Raw genomic sequence first — 20,733 nt, 5'->3', positions numbered from 1 at the left:
AGCCTCCAACGATTTAAATTTAATTTGCCTCCACAGTTGTTAACTTTTACTAACCGAAATCGCTTTCATTTGGCATTTAGCAATACGCTGAGAGTCTACAGAAACCGCTCAAGACCTTTAGGGTTGACTTCAGTGCGGGCAGCGTGCCAACTGGCGATGGTTACGCTGCGCGCCAGGAAGATCTGTACACCACCACCTACAGCACCACACAGTGAGTATTTTAAATAAAATGTAGGGTAAAGATCTGTAACACAAAAATATTTTCCAGATAGACTCTAAATGAAACAGTATTTAGCATAGTTATCGTAATGTTTTAAATTCAAATCACTTATTTATACTTGAATACTTTAATTGAAGTCATAATAAAATGTAGCCTAAAAAAATATTTCAGTACTAAAAATAATAAAATAACATTAAAATGAATTTTTATAAATTTTTAGAAATACACTTGAAAATAATGAGTACAGGCGTGAATCAAGATTTTCTTTATCGTTAATTGTTGTTTAAATGTTAACCACAAACAAAAAGCATTTCGGAGAAGCCGATGATATCTGCACCAGTACAGAAATTATTCATATTCTCACATTTTTTTTACCAAAGTCATATCCTTTATCGTGAGTTTTTTAATTCGTTCCAAAAGAAAATTCGTTACAATCAAATATGAATACTTGAAGAGAGTAAGCCAAGCCCCACTAAGAGTCAAAATGTAATATCCCTAATAATGCTCCAATTTGAACGTGCCAAATAAGCCTGCTAATGGATATCTTACGTTCTCTTGCAGGTTCAGCTCAACGAAGACAACGAAAAGCTCTACGAAGAGCGTTTACAGCAGCGATGGCTTGGATGCTGCTAATCAGGAGGGTAGCACCACTAACCTGCCCCAGTCCCAGATTCAGTTTAACGAAATCCGGACGCTTAAGCGCTCCCAACAGCCGGGAAGCCATTCCGTGCTCGATATAGCCGGAATTCGCGATCCGCGTACGGGTCGCGTTTTAACCATCGGCGAAGCGATTCAGCTTCGCATCCTGGACGTGCGCACCGGCGAGATGTTGGTGGCTGACCGCCGCATCACGCTGGAACAAGCAGCCGACCAGGGGCTAATCGATGCGCAGCTGGCCGGGCAGTTGCTTCAGCCTGGAGCCGGTCGGGATACCACCGGACGGGAGCTTTCGCTCCTGGAGGTTATTCAGCGCGAGATTAGCGAAGCGGAATCTGGTTACGAGACGGCCGAGAAGCGGATCAAGGTAAACAACACTGTCACCGTAGAGCAATCATCCGGGGAGCTGGGTTCTCCCGAAAATCCCCGAAACATTGCCGACGCCATTACCGCGGGGAGTGTGGACACCAAGACCGGCCTGTATCGCGTCAAATCGGGCCAGACGATCAGCCTGGCGGAGGCCTACGAGCGCGGCTACCTCATCCGGCACGAGTCGGTGACAATCAAGTCGAATGCGCTGTGCCTGAGCGATGCGATTGCGCATGGCCTGGTCGATGGCGCCGGCTGGATAGCGGATCGCAATTCCGGCGACAAGTTCCGTCTGGACTCGGCCATTGCCAACCAACTAATTGACGCGAGTGTTCGGGAAGTGGTGGACGCGAAACGCGATGCGAAGATTACACTGCAGGAGGCACTGCAGTCGGGTGTTCTAAATGCGAAAACGGGTCGGTACGTAAACGAGGTGACCAAGGAAAAGCTTACCTTCGCGGAGGCGCGCAACCGTCAGTTGATCGTAAAACCGTACACGCTGAAGGACATCTGCGACCTGAACCTGCTCGACAAACAGGCCCAGATCACGAGTCCCATGCGCCGCGAAAAGTTAAGCATCATGCAGGCCATCGAGGCCGGTGTGCTGGACGGAAATCTGCTTAAGTGCATCACCAAGCGTAAGGGTGAACTGGTCACCCTTCAGGAGGCCATCGCCGACGGCATCGTGCTGCCGGCAGAGTGCAAGTACCGCGACTTTATGACAGGAGAGTTGATCAGCATTCCGGAGGCGGTGGAACGCGGCCTGATCAGCTCGGTGGCGCAGCGATCGATCTTTGACATTGACGGGTTCAAGGATCTGAGAAGCAATGACTACGTTAGCTTTAATGTGGCCCTCTCGCGCGATCTTTTGCGTCGCAAGAGCACGGGCTTTGCCTTAGAGACTGGTAGGGATAGTCTAGTTCCACTTGAGGTGGCAGTAAAAGAGGGTTTGGTACGCCAGGAGGTGTACGAGATGTTCAGCCGCGGCATCGGGGTTCAAAACGCCAGTGGCAAGGAGCTTAGTGTCTTTGATTTGGTCTATCACAATTTGATTGACCCGAAGACGGGATATCTGTTGGATCCCAAGAGCGGGGAGACAGTGCCCCTAGATACCGCGATCGAGCGGAAGTTTATTACTCCAGAGGGTGCTCTTCTTTTAAGCAGTTTGCTTAACATCACTTTGACCACGGAGACGGTGACGCGGACAATTAATCGTTATGTGACAATCAGGGCTGGTTCCCAGGAGCCGGGCGACACTGTGCTGCTCACTTTTACGGAGGCAGTGCGTCAAGGTTTCATTGACGAGGAAAGACAGCTCTTTAAAGATCCTAAAACGGACAATGTTTACTCGGTGCAGCAGGCTCTTAACTACGGTTTGTTAGTTCCCGACAGCAACCAAACCGTGCCAGAGCCAACTAATAGGAAAAAAACTAAATCTACCATTACCATTGTGACCAAGCAGATCATACCAGAAGCAGAGCCCATTAAGCTAAACACACAGCACACCAAATACGTGGAGAAGTCGGTGGAGATTCCCATTTCCCAGGAACTAGTGAAGCCACAGCGTGTAGTTTCCGAATTCATAAATATGGAAAAGAGCAGCTACATCGAACAAAATGTGACGGAGCGGCAGATCATGGAGCTGCCTCCAGGAGGTTGGCGGCTGAAAGACGCCATCGAACAGCGGTTGTTTAACCCAGATACAGGAGTATTCCATGTGCATGGCACGGATCGCTTAGTCAACTTTGAGGAGTGCATCAACAAGAAGATTATAAACAATCTATCAGTTTCAGTAATTGATCCCAGCACCGGCGATAAGATCTCTGTGCAGTCAGCCTTTGAACGTGATATACTGGACAGTTATGGAAACTATACCAATAGCAGGAAACAAGTGCAGGGCATGCGCAGTGCCATCGACGAGAGTAAGATCATCCTGGAGACAGTCCCAGTCACGAGAGGCACCAACCAAAAGACAATTCTTCGCATCACTAGGGTAAACAACAGTCCAGATGTGCTGGAGGTTTCGACACTCCTAAAAGATGCGCCTCCCAAGTTTGTAGAAGTTCTTACCTGCCAGCGCGAGCTCGCCTCTCCAGAGCCTCTGCAAATTGCCCCGGGCGCCATCTATGATCCCTCAACAGCGCTGGTAATCTTCACGCAAACGGGGGAGACTGAAAACATTCTTGATGCCGCCCGCCAGGGACTGATAGACGATCAGCTAATTAAGATTGTAGATCCTGCATCCAAGCAAGCGATTTCCATAACTGAGGCGATAGCGCGTTCTATTTACGATCCCAAGACCGCCACTATACTTGATTCTGAAGGACAACCTGTGGACCTGATCACAGCCACTAAACTGGGTCTATTGAGTGTCGTGGGTGCCCCATTGGTTGCCGCCGAAGGAGCCCTTAGAACCGTACGTTTCGTCACCGATCCGCGAACCGGTCAACAAATACCTGTGGAGGTGGCTTACGAGAGAGGTATTGTATCACGTGATCAGCTGCACCGCGGGCGATCCTTTGATAGTGAACCGGCGAAAGCTGAGGAGAAAATGGTAGTGTTGCAAAGAATGCGAAAGATTATTCTGAAGCCAAAGGATGCTTTACGAAAGGGAATTATCGACGAGGAGACATGTGAGATACTCGAGAATACAAGCAACTTCACCAATCCTAAAGGTGAGGTGGTTAACATAAGTGAGGCTCTAAACACGGGACTGATTGATGGACGCCGTGGACAAATCATTGATCCTCAAAGCAATCGATTTCTTAATTTGAGTCAAGCGGTGGAACAAAAAGTTCTTGAACCCGAACAGACGAATCATATTTTAATGCCGTTGGCCAAGAGCTTATCTGTGCCACGGCTGGCAGCGCAGGGGTTAATTGATCCACAAACGCAGACTATTGTCCATCCGGAGAGCGGTTATCCACTGAGCATCCATGAGGCGATAGTATGCGAAGTCTTGGATCCGCATTCGAAACTGCTTAAACCGGAGAAGTGTACCCTGGAGGAGGCAATCACAAAGGGCATTGTGAACGCTGATGATTCTACATTCAGCCATAAGAATAAAAGCCTCAACATTACAGAAGCCATCGAAGCTAAGCTTTTCGACCCAAGTTACGATCAGCAGAAACCCAAAGTCGAAATTCCTCCGGTGGGTATGATATTCCCAGTGGCAGTGGAAAAGGGCCTTGTGGAACCCTCGAAGCGTGTGGTTCTGCACCCAACTACAAGGAAAGCCATTTCCATCAAGCAAGCCATCAAGGAGAACTTCATTATGTCGATTCCCTACTCACCGAAACCAGATGCTATAGAGGTGGTTACTGCCATGGAGCGAGATATAATCGATGTGGCTGCGCAGACGCTGACAGTCCCGTCCACTGGGGAACGTGTACCTCTGCGTCAAGCTATGGAAAATGGAATTTTAGTGGTAAAGAATCTCTCCGATTTTGTGATTACCCAGAAACCCATTCCCAAGACGGAGGTAATGGAGACTGTGCGTGCGGTTCACACAGTGACAACCAAAACCATTGAGCTGATGCAGGGTTACGTTCTCATTTCTAACAACGAAGTCCAGAACATTAACACCGGTGAAGTATGCACCTTGGAGGAGGCTAAAGACCTCGGAATCCTGCGCGAAGAATCCACAACTCGAGAGACCAAGGCGGCGGCAGGAGAAAGTCCGGAATCGATTGCTGCACTAGCCACTAGCATCGATCAAACTGTGGTAGTGGAGGAGCGCACCCAGACAGTGGTGGTAAGTTCGGACACACGCAAACAAGAATTGCAAGTAATCAGCACAACGCAATCCACCAAGGAAATACCGGTTTCAATTTTGAGCGAAACCGAAAAGAAGGAGCCTTCAAAGACGTTACAGAATGTAAAAGATGCCGCCAAAATGGGGGCACTCGGAGTCATCGCAGCCCCTGTACTGGCCGGGGGAGCCATCGTGAGTGGCGTTAAAAGCCTCATCAAGTCTGTGAAGTCTCCCACGGAAGATGCCAAGTCCAATGCGAAACCAGAGCAACCTCACAGCAGCTTCATTGACCAGGAGCGCCGCAATATGTTACAGCCACAACAAGTGCCAAGTGACGTGGATTATCTCCTCGACGAAACGAATAACTTTATTAGCTCCACAACTGCCAACTTCATAGCCAACGAAAATCAGCAGGATTCCAAAAAGTTACCACATGAAGAAGTGGGGCCTTTAACCGTTGAATCAACAAGCACACTGACCACCACAACAGTTAAAACCGTAACTACCTCAAAGACATCATCAGAGATCGCAAATCTAGAGCCAGTTGTGGTGGAAGATGTCACAGCTAGCATTACTGTTGAGGAGAGTCCAATGGTAGAAATGATAAATGAAGTATCAGAGAAACCTAAGGAAGTGTTGGAAGATAAAAAAAATTCTTCTAAAGTAACTGAAACCATTACCACAGTGACCACAGCGACAACTAAGGAGACAGATTGTTTGCCAGAAAAACCATCTCCAACTAAATTCACTTCTGAAGAGCCAACAAAGAAGGAACCCGATGTTACGAAAGAACCGGAGTTATCCCCGAAGCCTGTTCAAAAAGACCAAACTCCCGACACAGCTGAAGGAGAAGTATCTCCCGATGCAGATAAAACGGACTCGACTTCCGAGGTGGTTAAAAAAGAGAAAACTCCAGAGCCGGCCCAGATCACAGAAAAAGAAACTAATCGTGCACCGACCATTGAAACAGAACCTTCCCCAGAGCCCACTACAAAACCAGAGCCCAAACCAAGAACTGGTAAAAAAGAAATGCATCCCGATATCGAGCCGCCCTTCACAGCACCACTTGCACCATTTGTTGATGAACTCACTGATACCTCGATTACAGAAACCGAAATTAAACCTATTGCAAGTTCTCAAACTATAACAACTATTACAACTGTAAAAACAATTGAGGAGCATCCAATGATTGAGGAAGGTACTGTGACTAGCAAACCTGACAAGATTGTTGATGTGCAAGTAAAGGAACCAGCCGTCCAAGAGCCTTCCAACATGGATAAGCCAAGTGATATCACTAAGAATTCTTCTAAGCCTGAACACACCAGTACAACAGTGCTCAATGAAAGCACTTTCACCATTGAAGACCCAATTATCACAGAATCTACAGTAACAACAACAACTATTAGAACAACCACCACAGGCGCTGAGGCGAACCTGCCCCACGAGATTAAAGTTACGGTGAAGGAATCTGCTGCGGAGGAGCTTGTACAACTTATCCCAGCTCAGCCCTCAGAGACATCACAGAAAACTAGCGGTGAAGAAAGTAAGTCAGAACACACAGACACTGAGTCGCCAGATCAGGAGCCAATACAACCTATTCCAACTCGACCTATTGAGACATCTCAGACAATTAAATCAGTGATCGCAACGACAACTGTCATTAGTGAAGAAAATCCACAACCTTCAAGTGATCTTGAGCGTACTGTTCTACCTCAGCCTGCTTCGGACAAGCATCAATCCGTAGTTGATTTCATTGAGATGGAAAAAAGGCCACAAGGGTCGGAAAGTGGCACCAGCATTCTGCAGAACGTTAAGGATGCTGCCAAGTTAGGCGCTCTTGCAATTGTGGGAGCACCCGTCCTCGCTGGCAAGGCTTTAGTAGATGTTCTAACCACAGAAAAAACACTCAAACCACAACAATCCAATCAATTTGGGCCTGAGACAGTGGAAGAATTGCCAACGGATAACATCTCCACCATCCCCGCCACATTAATAACAAAAGTCACCACTATAACATCCACCACCACAACATCAACCGTTGAAAACACTCCCTTAGATGAGTCCCGTGACGTAGTTGAACTGCCTGCTGAGTTTGCAGAAACTACTATCAAGCGAGATGTGCCCAGAACTCTGCCCATTGGCGATGCCATTTCCCAAAAACTGATTAGCCCCGATGAGTGTCAGGTGATAGTAGATGGAGAACAACAGTCTCAAACTGTTTCCACGCTGCTCAAGGAGGAGCAGCTGAGTCCATTAGACGAAGTGCAGATCATTGACGACAAACTGATTGTACTGCATCAGGTCACCTACCTGGTGGACGCAGACACCGAACTGACGCCCGAAAATCTGGGCGAGCTTAACATCTACGATCCCGAAAACCAGTACTTTATTGATCCGAGCACTGGCCAGAAAATCTCCTTCCATACTTTAGTATTTGACATGAACGTTTTTAACCCAGAAACCATTCTGGTAAAAAACTTTAGTACCGGCAAATACGAGACTCTCACTGCAGCTTTAGAACGTCCTCTTCTGGACAGGCACACCGGTCACATGGTCGATCCCAAGACAGGCAAGAAAATACAATTCTTTGAATGCATTGCTCGCCAATGGATCATCCGTGCGAAACCCGAGGATCAGCGACAACCAGGCACTGATAACGTAACAATAGACACACAAACCGGACAGGTGGTACTTGACGATGGTCGAGTTTGCTCCATTGTTGAGGCCATCAACAGTGGCAAACTGGACATCCAGTCGATATCGGTGCGCGACCCAGTCAGCGGTGAGGTTATTCCACTGCGTATGGCAATTGAGTTGGGGGTGGTAGACATGCAGGCTGGCACGGTGATAGACATCCAAACGCTTAAAGAAATCCCTATGGAGCTGGCCTTCCAGCTGGGTTTCCTGGTGCCCGGTGCGCGCAAACCCATTTCCCTGGAGGCCGCCGTTCGCAAGGGTCTCTACGACCCCGAGACAGGAAAACTCTTCGACTCCGAGAGTCAGAACCAGGTCGATGTGCAAAAGTCCATTGAAATCGGCTTAGTGGATCCAAAGATCTCATTAATTGTGGATACTGTCACAAAGAAGGAAGTCAAGCTGGATTGTGCCATCGAAGATGATTTGGTGCTGCCAGCCACAGGTCAAATCAAAGACAACAAGAATAATACACTAGTGCCCTTCGATGTTGGTGTGCAACAGCGTTTGCTGAAAACCGACAGTGTCACCTGGAGCCTGCCAGAGTTGCTACAGCGTGAATACTACATGCCCAGCACTGGCAAGGTTCTTAATCCTGTCACCGGTGAGGAGATTCTTCTCCAGCAGGCCATTGAAATGGGCTTTGTAGAGCTGGAGACGACGTTGGTCAAGGATGCCGATCACGACAAGATTTTGCCGGGCAAAGAGGCAGCCAAGGTGGGTCTTCTGGACACGGTTCGTGGTACCCTAAGCTCGCCCAACATCAGTCTCGATGAGGCCTTCGTTAAGGGCTATCTCATTAGCACTAAGAAGCCACTGTCTCTAGTCGATTGTCTACTGCGTGGTCTCTACGATCCTTCGACAGCTAAATTCACCATCGACGACAAGCAACTTGACCTGAAATCTGCCATTGCTCAAAAGCTTATCAATCCTGAGGAGCTTGTGCTGCTCGACCCAAGGACAGAATCCATTATTTCGATTACCGAAGCGATAGCAAAGGGTTATCTCGATCCTATTGCTGGATATGTGGTTAATCCATATGCTTCCACTAAGTTGTCCCTCCACGAAGCTCTCGAGAATCGCATTCTCATTCCGCCAAAGCGTAAGCGCAGCCTTCCGGATGCCGTCTACCGTGGTCTTTACGATCCCAAGACAGGCCAGTTCAGCAACACGGTGACCCGCGAGAAGCTCACAACTGAACGTGCCATTCGTAGGGGCATTCTCGATCCCGATTCGACGGTCGTCAATCTGGGTTCTGGCCAAATTATTCCATTTGGGGTAGCCACCGAGACGGGAATAGTGGACAGTAAACAAGGTACGGTGAGGGATGTCGATGACAATGCCATTGACTTTAAGGAAGCTTTTGATAGAGGTATTTTAGTGGAAGCCAAAAAGCCACTGCGCCTTATTGAAGCTGTGGTAAAAAATGTTTACGATGAGGTAGATGGACACTTTGTCGACCCCAAGTCGGGCGAAAAACTTAGCTTTGCCGAGGCCTTAAGCACCAATCTACTAGACGAGCATAGTGTGCAGATCAGGGACTTCAAGACGGGTCTTTTTAAGCAGTTTAACCTAACACACGCCAAGGACACCGGCATCATTGATGCCCAGAACTCTAAGCTACTGTATAACAACCAGACGATGACCCTCAAGCATGCCTTTGATATTGGAATCCTTATGGATGTCAATGCGCCCATCAGTATTCAGCGAGCAATCCATCAGGGGCTGTTTGACGACAAGACCGGCAAGCTGAGCGACCCCAGAACTGGTCGCCAAATCACTCTGCTCGAGAGCATGCGCAGTTTCGTGATCAACCCTCACCTACCGTGCTACTTTGATGAGCACACGGAACAGATGTTCACGCTAAGTGAGACTTGTCGTAATGGCATAATTAATAGAAGGGAGGGTGTCTTTCGGGAGCCGGGAAGCAATAGCTTTGTCCCTCTGGGCGAAGCGTTGAGCCTGGGTCTAATTGTGGACATTGAGAACGCCGGCTTTGGTCTGTACGAACTACTATCCATGGGCTTCTATGACGTTCTCACAAGAAAGGTTCTGCATCCGGTTACAAATCGCAAGCTTGATCTCAACGAAGCATGTGTGGAGGATGTGGTTAGCTTATCTTCCAGTTTGGTCAAACATCACGAGACTGGAAAGTACCTTCGTCTGGCCAATGCAATCAAGGAACAATTGATTGATGACTCAAGGGGTTGTTATAATATAGATGGCGAGCACTTGGACTTGCAGGTAGCTAGGGCCAGAGGTTTAATTGTCTCCAATCGTCGCCTTCTTAGCCTTGAACTCGTGTTGCGCCAGCAGCTTTATCGGCCCGATACTGGCAAGTTCTGTGATCCGACAACCGGGGAATATCTCGACCTAATCGAATCCATTCATTCGGGCTTTATAGATCCCGCGACGACAGTGTTTAAGAACCAGCTCACCGGTAAGGAGTTGCCGCTAACAGAAGCCATCGAGAATGGTGACATTGACGTGTCCAAGGGTAGAGTATTTGATCCCAAGTCTAAGTCAGCTTATAACTTCGACGTGGCACTCTCTCGCGGAATTTTGGTGACTGTTACCCGACCACTAACCGATCGCAACGATGTGGTGCGGCGTCAGGATAGCGTCGAATTGTTAGGTCAAACGCCCCTAAGCGTTGTGATAAGCAAGCCGCGTGAAATGTCTCTCGAAGAGGCCATTCGTTACAACATAATCGATCCCAAGACCGCTTTTGTTCGCGATTTCGATAGCTTTAAATTCGTACCTTACTCGGTAGCAGTAGAACGCGGTCTCGTGGACACCACTAAGCGCACACTCGTCGATCCAAAGGCGCTGTACTTTGCCTTCGATCCCACTTTAATCGTGTATCTACGTAAACCAATAACCTTTGAAGAGGCGGCCGAGTCCAAGTCTCTGGACCTGCAGACCGCAATGCTGACCTATGTGCCAGCAAGTGTATCTGCCTGCACGCCAAGCGCATTAGCCGGCGACGACAGCGCAAACGATTCTCTGACTGTCATCGAGACGCCCAAGGTATACACGCTAAAGGAAGCCGCCAGTGCGGGCGTAGTGGATCCCGACTCCGCGCTGGTCAAGGATCTGGCTAAGGCCAAGCTCGTCCGTTTGCCGGAAGCATTCCGCAAGGGTTTGATGGATGCGAACAAGGCGAATGTGCTCAACACGCAGACCTCGAAGCTTTGCACCCTGCAGGAGGCCTACGAGAGTGGCCTGATCTGCACGCCTAAGCGCTCATTCGGTTTGCTAGAAGCCATCACCTTCAACCTGTACAACCCAACCAATGGCTGCCTAGTTGATCCCTTCCAAATGCATCCCGACATCATCCGGCGACGCAAGTTTACGCTGGCCGAGGCCATTGGCTCGGGTCTGGTGGATCCGTCATCGACGGTGGTACGTGACCCCAGCACTGGGATCATTGTACCACTGGCAGCTGCCATTAGCAGCGGGCTCATCAATGCCATCGAGGGTCGCCTGACCGACGCCAATGACCCGAAGAACAACATCGACCTGGTAAAGGCCGCCGAGAAGGGTTTACTCCTGCCGGCAGAACAGAGGGTAAGTCTCAGTCCACGTCAGCTGAACTCTATCAATTTTCATCACAACTGATCTCGATTCCGAAATTGCGAATGCAACAAATCACTGCAAGAAATTACAGCAAAATTAATTTAATTCTAAATTTAAAGCTTTGTTCGTGGCATGTTTGGTATATACTCTACTATCGATATTATATGATTTCGATTTTTTTAAACATTTTGATCAGCGCGCTGTCTTTCTATATCTTTCTGTCTATCTCTGTCTCCACTTAAATCTCAAACTCCATATCATCAGACTAACCAAGATGTGAGCTTTCTCCAATACGAAAGCATTCAGCAATTTTAATTTGCAAATCATAATTATTTTTATTTTGCAAATCTCTTATATTGCAGCGCATGGCATTCAGTTTTATGTTCTATATATCGTATTTTTCGCTGAGATCGCTTTAAGTTCTCAAGCGACAGCAGCCACAATAATGCAATCAGAGTCAGCAAGTACATCACAGATCACATCCAACAAACATGCATCCATATAAATCGTTCTCCATCGATCGCGCTTTGTCAGGCCGAAGACCAATGCGTTATGTCTCATACTCCTCTACATAAATGACGTCGGCAATAGGACACCATATTCAATACTCTATATATACTCTCTCGATTTGTCTATAACACTAGCATACGAATCTTTTTCTATTCGAACTTGCACATATAAACTCCTTGCTCTTTCTCTTACCTATTCCCCATTATATTCTAGGCAGTATTTTATGTAGGATCAGACCAAACTTTAACTGTCTCTATACAGCGGTTACAGACTGGTCTGACTAAATGTAAGGGGTATACCCAAAATACCCAATGCATAAGTAGTTTCTATCTTTTGCTCTTACGTTTGGAAAAAGGTTAAATTTTTTCCAGCCCAGGCTTTAGTTCTTATTTTTTACACCTTGTTTAAATACCAATTTTCTACCTATTTTCAGCATACATATAAATATTTTGTATATATTCTTTCGTTTGCAGTTTTAATTTGAAAAATAAACCCAAACCAAATTTAACACTAACCAAAATAAAAAGTTAAAAAAGCGAAACCCAACCAAAAACAAAACCATTAAACCGTAGTTAGTGCATACTAAAAGTAAAACAACTCGTAGTTGCTAGTCCCAGTAGTGCTCGTTTCCCAAAGTAGTAAACCTTGGTGTTTGTATGTCTTTATTATTATGTTGGCTTATGTTACCTGCTTTTATACTTTATAATACTAAAGTGCTTGCTATAAAATTGCTTTGCCCTATGTCTTTGCCTTGCAACTGCTTCAACAACTAAATGTTTTCTTTCCAGCTATGTTTGTGTTTTATATATATTTTGTGTTCCATTTGTCTACCGACATATAAATATTTACGATATCTTTGAAACCTCTATATGAATCCTTTTATAGCGACCCGTACCGAGCTAAGAATTTATTTCTGTTTTTAAAGTATTCTAATGATTTAAATATTTCGCCCTCCCAAACTATAATGGGTCTAAACAGCAAGCAGTATTCGAGAAGTTCAACATGTGCGAAGAGAATGTCAACGATCTGTTGAAATGGGTCACCACTGTGGAACAGAAAATCTCAAGTGTCGGCGGACCTCGTGAAAAGATCGATGAGTTGCGCAACCAGATTAATGCTCTTAAGGTGAGGTGTATGGCTCAATATGCCTTATGAAATCTAATAATATGTTATTTTGCTTATTACAGCAAATTAAGGATGAGATCGAGTCTCAGCAGCGTCCGGTAGCCACTTGTTTGGAGCAAATCCGACAGATCGTGCTCACCGGTGGCGATGTTTTGTCTGCCCCTGAAGTGACCACTTTGGAAAACTCTGGCCGGGAGTTGCGTTCCCGTGTGGATCGTGTCAACGATCGCACCGTGCGCTTGCTCCGCCGCTTGGAAGCTGGTCGAGATGAGCTGACAAAGCAACGCAGCGAGTTGGATGTCTTTTCCGATTGGTTGCAAGTCGCCCGACGCACTCTGGAGGACAAGGAACGTTCCCTGTCCGACTTGACTCGTCTGCCTTCGCAAGCGGATTCGGTTCGTGAATTTGTGAGTGATGTGATTGGCCACCAGGCCGATCTGCGGTTCATTACAATGGCTGCCCAGAAGTTTGTGGACGAGAGCAAGGAGTTCTTAGCCATTCTCAACGACTTCCGTACTTCACTGCCTGAACGCTTGCCTCACGTCGAGCCGCTCTCCAGTGCCGAGAGTCCAATCCGCCAAGAGGTGTCTTTGGTCTCAGCGCAATACAAGGATCTGTTAAATCGGGTCAACGCTCTGCAAGATCGTGTCTCCGGCTTGGGTGGACGCCAGCGTGAATACCAGGATGCCTTGGACAAGGCCAACGAGTGGCTGAGAAGTGTGCATCCACGTGTTTCGCGCATTATCTCCGAGCCGATTGCCGGCGACCCAAAGGCAGTGCAGGATCAGATGAATGACGCAAAGGCTCTGCACAACGAGCTGCTCTCCAGTGGTCGTTTGGTGGACAACGCACAGCAGGCCCTTGATAATCTGCTGCGAAGCCTTGGCGGTCAACTAAGTCCCATGGAAATTAATCAGTTGGAGCTGCCAATTGCTGATCTGAAGAACAATTATCAGCAGCTGTTAGACAATCTCGGCGAGCACTGCAAAACGCTGGACAAGACTCTGGTGCAATCCCAGGGCGTGCAGGATGCGTTGGACAGTCTTGTGGGATGGGTCAACCAGGCCGAAGACAAGTACAAGTTAAACCTGCGCCCTGCCTCGCTCATCAAGGAACGTCTACAAGAGCAGATCCGCGAGCACAAGGTCCTCCTCGCCGATCTTCAATCCCACCAGGCCAGCATTGACAGCGTTCAAATCTCGGCCAAGCATCTGCTAGCCAGCGCTTCGAATGCCCGCATTGCCAAGAAGGTTGAGTCGAATCTAAATGATGTGACCGTAAAGTTCGAGAAGCTGTATGAGAAAGCCAACAAGCGTGGCGAGTTCTTGGACGACGTTTACAACCGGCTAAGCAGGTATCTGGATGAAATCAGCACTGTGGAGCAGCGCATGGCCAGTTTGCAGGAGGGTCTCGATAGCCGTGAGACTAGCCTGCTTCCCACCGAGGAGCTGGCCCGCCGGATGCACGAGCTATCCCGCGATAAAGATCAACTGGCACCTCAGTTTGAGGATTGTGTGCGAAATGGCAAGGATCTGATCAGCCTGCGTGATGTTACTGACACCGGAGTACTTCGTGATCGCATCAAGGCACTTGAATCTCAGTGGCGTAACATTAACATAAGCATTGATGAGCGCGCCAAGTTGTCCAAGCAGAAGGCCGAACAGCAACTGGCCTACGAGGGCCTGAAGGATCAGGTTCTCTCATGGCTAGCCAGCACGGAGGCACGCGTTAATGGCCTTCCCCCGGTCGCTATCGATCTGGAAAGGATTAAGCAGCAGCATGATGAGCTAAAGCCAATCTGCAAAGATTACCGCGACTATGCTCCAACTATTGACAAGATCAACGATATTGGAGCACAGTATGATGCGCTAATCAGGCCAGAGAGTCCTGCTCGCAAACGTTCTACGTACAGTCCGATTAAGCGGGCTAGTCCGCTACGCCGCATGTCCGGAGACGCCAGAAGCCCTAGCCCCACCAAGGGAGGCATCCTGTCGCCACTATCAACTGGTTCCAGTGGATTCGGTAGCCGCAGATCCTCCCAGGACGGTTTCCAGCTGTCTGAATTGTCTCCGGTGCAGCAGCAGCTGAGCGAAATCAACAACCGATACGGGCTTATTGGCGTACGGCTGAACGATCGCCAACACGAGCTAGACAACCTGAATGAGGAGCTTCGCAAGCAGTACGAGAACCTTAAGGGGCTAGCTCAATTCCTGGAGCGCATTCAGCGCCAACTACCCAAGGAGTCCGTATCCAACAAGGACGAGGCCGAGCGCTGCATTAAGCAGGCGCGAAAGATCCTAGAGGACATGTACGAGAAGCAGAGCCTTCTTGACACCACAAAGGCTCAGGTGAAGGACATCCTCCGACGCAAGTCTGATGTACCCGGCGCAGAACAGTTGCGCCAGGAGAACGATAGCATTCAAGAGAAATGGAAGAATCTCAACGACATCTGCAAGAACCGTATAGCCTTCTCCGAGAAACTGAGGGACTTTTTGGATACCCATGGAAATCTAAAGAGCTGGTTGGACAGCAAGGAGCGTATGCTAACCGTGCTGGGACCAATCTCTTCCGATCCCCGTATGGTACAGAGCCAAGTGCAGCAGGTGCAAGTGCTTCGCGAGGAGTTCCGTACTCAGCAACCACAACTGAAGCACTTCCAGGAGCTGGGACACGATGTGGTCGACCATTTGGCAGGCACACCCGATGCCCAAGCTGTCGAACTGAAACTGAAGGACATCCTTGGCAAGTGGGAGGATCTGGTTGGGAAGCTAGACGACCGTGCCAACAGTTTGGGCGGTGCCGCTGATAGTTCCAAGGAGTTTGATGCCGCCGTCAATCGTCTTCGTGAGGCTCTACAGAACATCAGCGACAACTTGGATGCTTTGCCCACGGATGGCGATCACCAAGAGAATCTACGCAAGATCGAAAACCTAGAGCGTCAGCTCGAGGGACAGCGTCCGCTGCTGGCCGATGTCGAGCAATCCGCCGCCACCTTGTGCAACATTCTGGGTGATCCCGCCTCGCGTGCCGATGTCAACTCTCGTGTTGCCGCCCTGGAGAAACAGTATTTGGCGCTCCAGAAGAAACTGGACACCAAGAAGGCAGAAACGGAGGCTTCATTACGCGATGGCCGCCACTTTGCCGAGAACTGCTCCAAGACTCTTGGTTGGTTAGGTGGAGAGCTTTCCAACCTAACAGACAGGCTACTCGTTTCTGCTCACAAGCCCACACTGCAGCACCAGATCGACACTCATGAACCGATTTACCGAGAGGTTATGGCCCGTGAGCATGAGGTAATCATGCTGATCAACAAGGGTAAGGACATATCCGATCGCCAGCAGGATCGTGGAGTAAAACGTGATTTGGACCGCATCCAGCAGCAGTGGGAGAAATTGCGCCGTGAAGCTGTTGATCGCCACACACGGCTACAGACTTGCATGGAGCACTGCAAAAAGTACTCTCAGACTTCGGAGACATTCTTGGCCTGGCTCCGCACCGCGGAGGACAAGTTGACCGATCTGACACCCGGTGTATTATCCAAGGCAAAGCTGGAGACACGTCTACGTGACCTGCAGACCTTCCGGAGCGAGGTTTGGAAGCATTCCGGAGAGTTCGAAAACACAAAGGGTTTGGGCGAGACTTTCCTCACAAGCTGTGACATCGATAAGGAACCTATTAAGGCGGAGCTGCAGGACATTCGGGATCGCTGGGAGAGACTAAACAATGATTTGATTGCCCGAGCTCATGAGATTGAAAACTGCTCACGTCGTTTGGGTGATTTCAATGATGAGTTGCGAAACCTGGATCATTCGCTGGGACGCTGCGAGGATCGTCTTGCAGCACACGATGCTCTGGGTGGAGCTGCCAAGGATCCCAAGCTTCTAGAGCGTGTTAAGGCCATTCGCGAAGAACTTACCAACCTGAGCAAGCCGTTGCAGTCGCTCAAGGCTTTGGCCAAGGATATCAGTGCTGAGGCAAGGGCTGCTGGTGGCGATGCTGACCATTTGACCAGTGAAGTCGACGGACTGGCCGATCGATTGGCAGAGCTGCAGGGACGCCTGGATGACCGCTGTGGTGAACTGCAATCTGCAGCCACCGCTGTGTCTCAATTTAATGAACAAATGAAGAGTTTAGGCATCGATCTGAACGATCTGGAGACGGAGATTGAGAAGCTTTCACCACCTGCCCGTGAGATCAAGATTGTTCAAGTGCAAATCGACGATGTGGGCAAAATCCAGAACAAATTGGATCGTCTGGTGGGACGTTTGGAGGATGCCGAACGCGCCGCTGATGTTTTGGTGGATGCAGGATTCGCTGCAGACACCACCCAGACCCGTGAGCAAATCTCCACTCTGCGAAAGACTTTGGGTCGCTTGGATAACAGATTGCGCGATCATGAGGAAAACCTCCAGGCCACATTAAAGGCCCTGCGCGAGTTCTACGACAACCAATCTCAGACTCTGGATGACATTCAAGACGTAAGCGATGAGTTTAAGCGCATGAAGCCCGTGGGCTCGGAGTTAGATCAGATTCGCCGCCAGCAAGAGGACTTCCGTAACTTCAGGGAGCGCAAGGTGGAACCACTGGCCATCAATGTTGACAAGGTTAATGTGGCTGGAAGGGACTTAGTGCGCTCGGCTGGCAGTGGTGTCTCTACGTCGATCATTGAAAAGGACCTGGAAAAGCTAAATGACCGCTGGAACGACTTGAAGGAACGTATGAACGAACGAGATCGCCGCTTGGATGTGGCTCTGCTGCAATCGGGCAAGTTCCAGGAAGCGTTGGCTGGTCTATCCAAATGGCTCAGTGACACCGAGGAGATGGTGGCTAATCAGAAGCCGCCAAGCTCCGATTACAAGGTGGTGAAAGCACAGCTGCAGGAGCAAAAGTTCCTCAAGAAAATGCTTTTGGATCGCCAAAACTCGATGGGTTCTCTGGCCAACTTAGGCAAAGAAGTTGCCAATCACTGTGAACCCGCTGAACGTGCCTCCATTGAGAAGCAGCTGAACGATCTGATGAAACGATTCGATGCGCTGACCGACGGAGCCGAGCAACGTGAGTTGGATTTGGAGGAAGCCATGGAAGTGGCGAAGCGATTCCACGACAAGATCAGTCCGCTGGAACTTTGGCTGGACAATACGGAACGGTCGGTCAAGGCCATGGAATTGATACCTACCGACGAAGAGAAGATCCAGCAGCGTATCCGCGAGCACGATCGCTTGCATGATGAGATCCTTGGTAAGAAGCCCGACTTTACCGATCTTGCAGATGTGGCCGCCCAGCTGATGCATTTGGTCAGCGACGAGGAGGCCGTGAATCTGGGCGAGAAGGTGCGCGGTGTGACTGAGAGGTACACAGGATTGGTCGATGCCAGCGACAATATTGGAGCTCTGCTCGCCGAATCCCGGCAGGGATTGCGTCACTTGGTCTTGAGTTATCAGGATCTTGTGGCTTGGATGGAGAGCATGGAGGCGGAGCTGAAGCGCTTCAAGTCCGTTCCTGTGTACGCTGAAAAGCTTCTGGAACAGATGGATCATCTGTTGGAACTGAACGAGAACATTGCCGGTCACGCTTCGAATGTGGAATCTACGGTAGAGTCTGGAGCCGAGCTGATGAAGCACATTTCCAACGATGAAGCCATTCAACTGAAGGATAAGTTGGATTCCCTGCAACGTCGTTATGGAGACTTGACTAATCGTGGTGGAGATCTCCTGAAAAGTGCACAGAATGCACTACCTTTGGTGCAACAATTTCATGAAGCCCACAACCGTTTGGTGGAATGGATGCAAAGTGCTGAGGTGGCCCTTGCTCCCAGTGAGCCTCGTCAGGCGGATGTGCTCCGTCTGGAGGGTGAATTGGCCGATATGCGCCCAATTCTAGACAGTGTCAACCAAGTGGGACCACAGCTGTGCCAGCTTTCACCAGGAGAAGGCGCTGCCACCATTGAAACCATTGTGACCAGGGACAACCGTCGCTTCGATTCCATTGTAGAGCAAATTCAACGCAAGGCGGAGCGTCTGCACCTGAGCAACCAACGTGCCAAGGAGGTGACCGGTGATATTGATGAACTGCTCGAGTGGTTCCGCGAAATGGACACAACTCTGCGTGAGGCGGATCTGCCGGCGATGGAGCCCAAATTGGTTCGTGCGCAGTTGCAGGAGCATCGTTCTATCAACGACGATATTTCCAGTCAGAAAGGACGTGTGCGTGATGTAACGGCGTCCTCCAAAAAGGTGCTCCGTGAATCGCCACAGAGCGAGAATACTGCCACTCTTCGTGAAAAATTGGACGATCTCAAAGAGATCGTCGATACCGTGGCTCAACTGTGCAGCGAGCGTTTAGGCGTTCTAGAGCAGGCTCTGCCCTTGTCTGAGCATTTCGCCGACTCCCATCAAGGACTCACCGCCTGGCTGGATGACATGGAGCAGCAGATCTCGCGGTTGAGCATGCCGGCTTTGCGTCCCGATCAAATCACCTTGCAGCAGGACAAGAACGAGCGTCTGCTACAATCAATTGCGGAGCACAAACCTCTTTTGGACAAACTGAACAAGACGGGTGAGGCTTTGGGTGCGTTGGTGGCCGATGATGATAGCGCCAAGATCAACGAGATTTTGGACACGGACAATGCCCGTTATGCTGCACTTCGTTTGGAACTGCGCGAACGCCAGCAGGCGCTAGAGAGTGCTCTGCAGGAATCTAGCCAGTTCTCCGATAAGCTGGAGGGCATGCTGCGAGCTCTTGCCAACACCGTGGACCAGGTCAATCAATTGGATCCCCTGTCAGCCCTGCCGCAGAAGATTCGCGAGCAGATAGAGGATAATGATGCTTTAATGGACGATCTAGACAAGCGTCAAGATGCCTTCAGTGCAGTACAACGTGCGGCCAACGATGTGATCGCCAAGGCGGGTAACAAATCCGATCCCGCTGTGCGTGACATTAAGGCCAAGCTGGAGAAGCTTAACAATCTGTGGAATGATGTTCAAAATGCCACCAAGAAGCGCGGCAGCTCTCTAGACGACATCCTGAGCGTGGCCGAGCCCTTCTGGAAACAATTAAACAGCGTCATGAAGACCCTCAAGGACCTGGAGGAGACGCTTTCCTGCCAGGAGCCCCCAGCGGCTCAGCCACAGGATATCAAGAAGCAACAGGTGGCGCTGCAGGAAATCCGTCATGAGATTGACCAGACCAAACCAGAGGTGGAGCAGGTGCGTCGCCACGGAAGCAACCTTATGAACATGTGCGGCGAACCCGACAAGCCAGAGGTGAAGAAGCACATCGAAGACCTGGACAACGCTTGGGACAATATCACAGCGCTGTATGCCAAGCGCGAGGAGAACCTCATCGATGCAATGGAGAAGGCCATGGAGTTCCACGAGACACTGCAGAACCTCCTCAAGTTCCTGACCAAGGCCGAGGACAAGTTCGCACATCTGGGTGCCGTGGGCTCGGACATTGATGCCGTTAAGCGACAGATTGAACAGCTCAAGTCGTTCAAGGATGAAGTCGATCCGCATATGGTTGAAGTAGAAGCATTAAACAGGTAATGTGGTTAAGATATTTTGGAATTCAATCGACTCTATTCAAATTTATAAATCTAATTTCCATTGTCGTGGTGTCTATATCAACTTGTGAATTGGCAGAGTTCTCAAAAGGCAAGATAGTTCCAAAAAAGTCAAGTTCGTTCGTTCATTTGTTGTTGTTGTGAATTTGATTACTGTTAACTGCCTGCTAACGCAGAGATCGGGGTTCGCTTAAATCTTAGAACTACACTGAGCTGAGCATGTTTTTTAATTGCCACAGTTTAACCTGTTGCATGCAAAGCGAA

At 49.2% G+C, this 20,733-nt stretch overlaps 1 protein-coding gene across 25 annotated transcripts in view; it reads left to right on the top strand.

Moving 5' to 3' along the window:
* LOC119559408 (microtubule-actin cross-linking factor 1) overlaps positions 1-20,733 on the top strand; it is a 69,238-nt gene that overhangs the window by 38,297 nt on the left and 10,208 nt on the right. For 12 of the 25 annotated variants that reach the window (XM_037872501.1, XM_037872498.1, XM_037872502.1 and 9 more), the window contains 4 exons: positions 81-211; positions 782-11,264; positions 12,762-12,908; positions 12,971-20,448. In XM_037872501.1, the coding sequence (XP_037728429.1) occupies positions 81-211; positions 782-11,264; positions 12,762-12,908; positions 12,971-20,448 (18,239 nt within the window). Of the gene's footprint in view, positions 1-80; positions 212-781; positions 11,265-12,761; positions 12,909-12,970; positions 20,449-20,548; positions 20,561-20,733 lie in introns of all 25 variants that reach the window. The other 13 variants (XM_037872478.1, XM_037872477.1, XM_037872482.1 and 10 more) reach the window with 2 other exon arrangements.

This window comes from Drosophila subpulchrella, unplaced genomic scaffold (genome assembly GCF_014743375.2).
Source record: "Drosophila subpulchrella strain 33 F10 #4 breed RU33 unplaced genomic scaffold, RU_Dsub_v1.1 Primary Assembly Seq24, whole genome shotgun sequence".
Classification (NCBI taxonomy): Eukaryota; Metazoa; Arthropoda; class Insecta; order Diptera; family Drosophilidae; genus Drosophila; species Drosophila subpulchrella.
The sequence above is the reverse complement of the archived record's forward strand: the minus strand, read 5'-3'. Positions and strand labels throughout refer to the sequence as shown.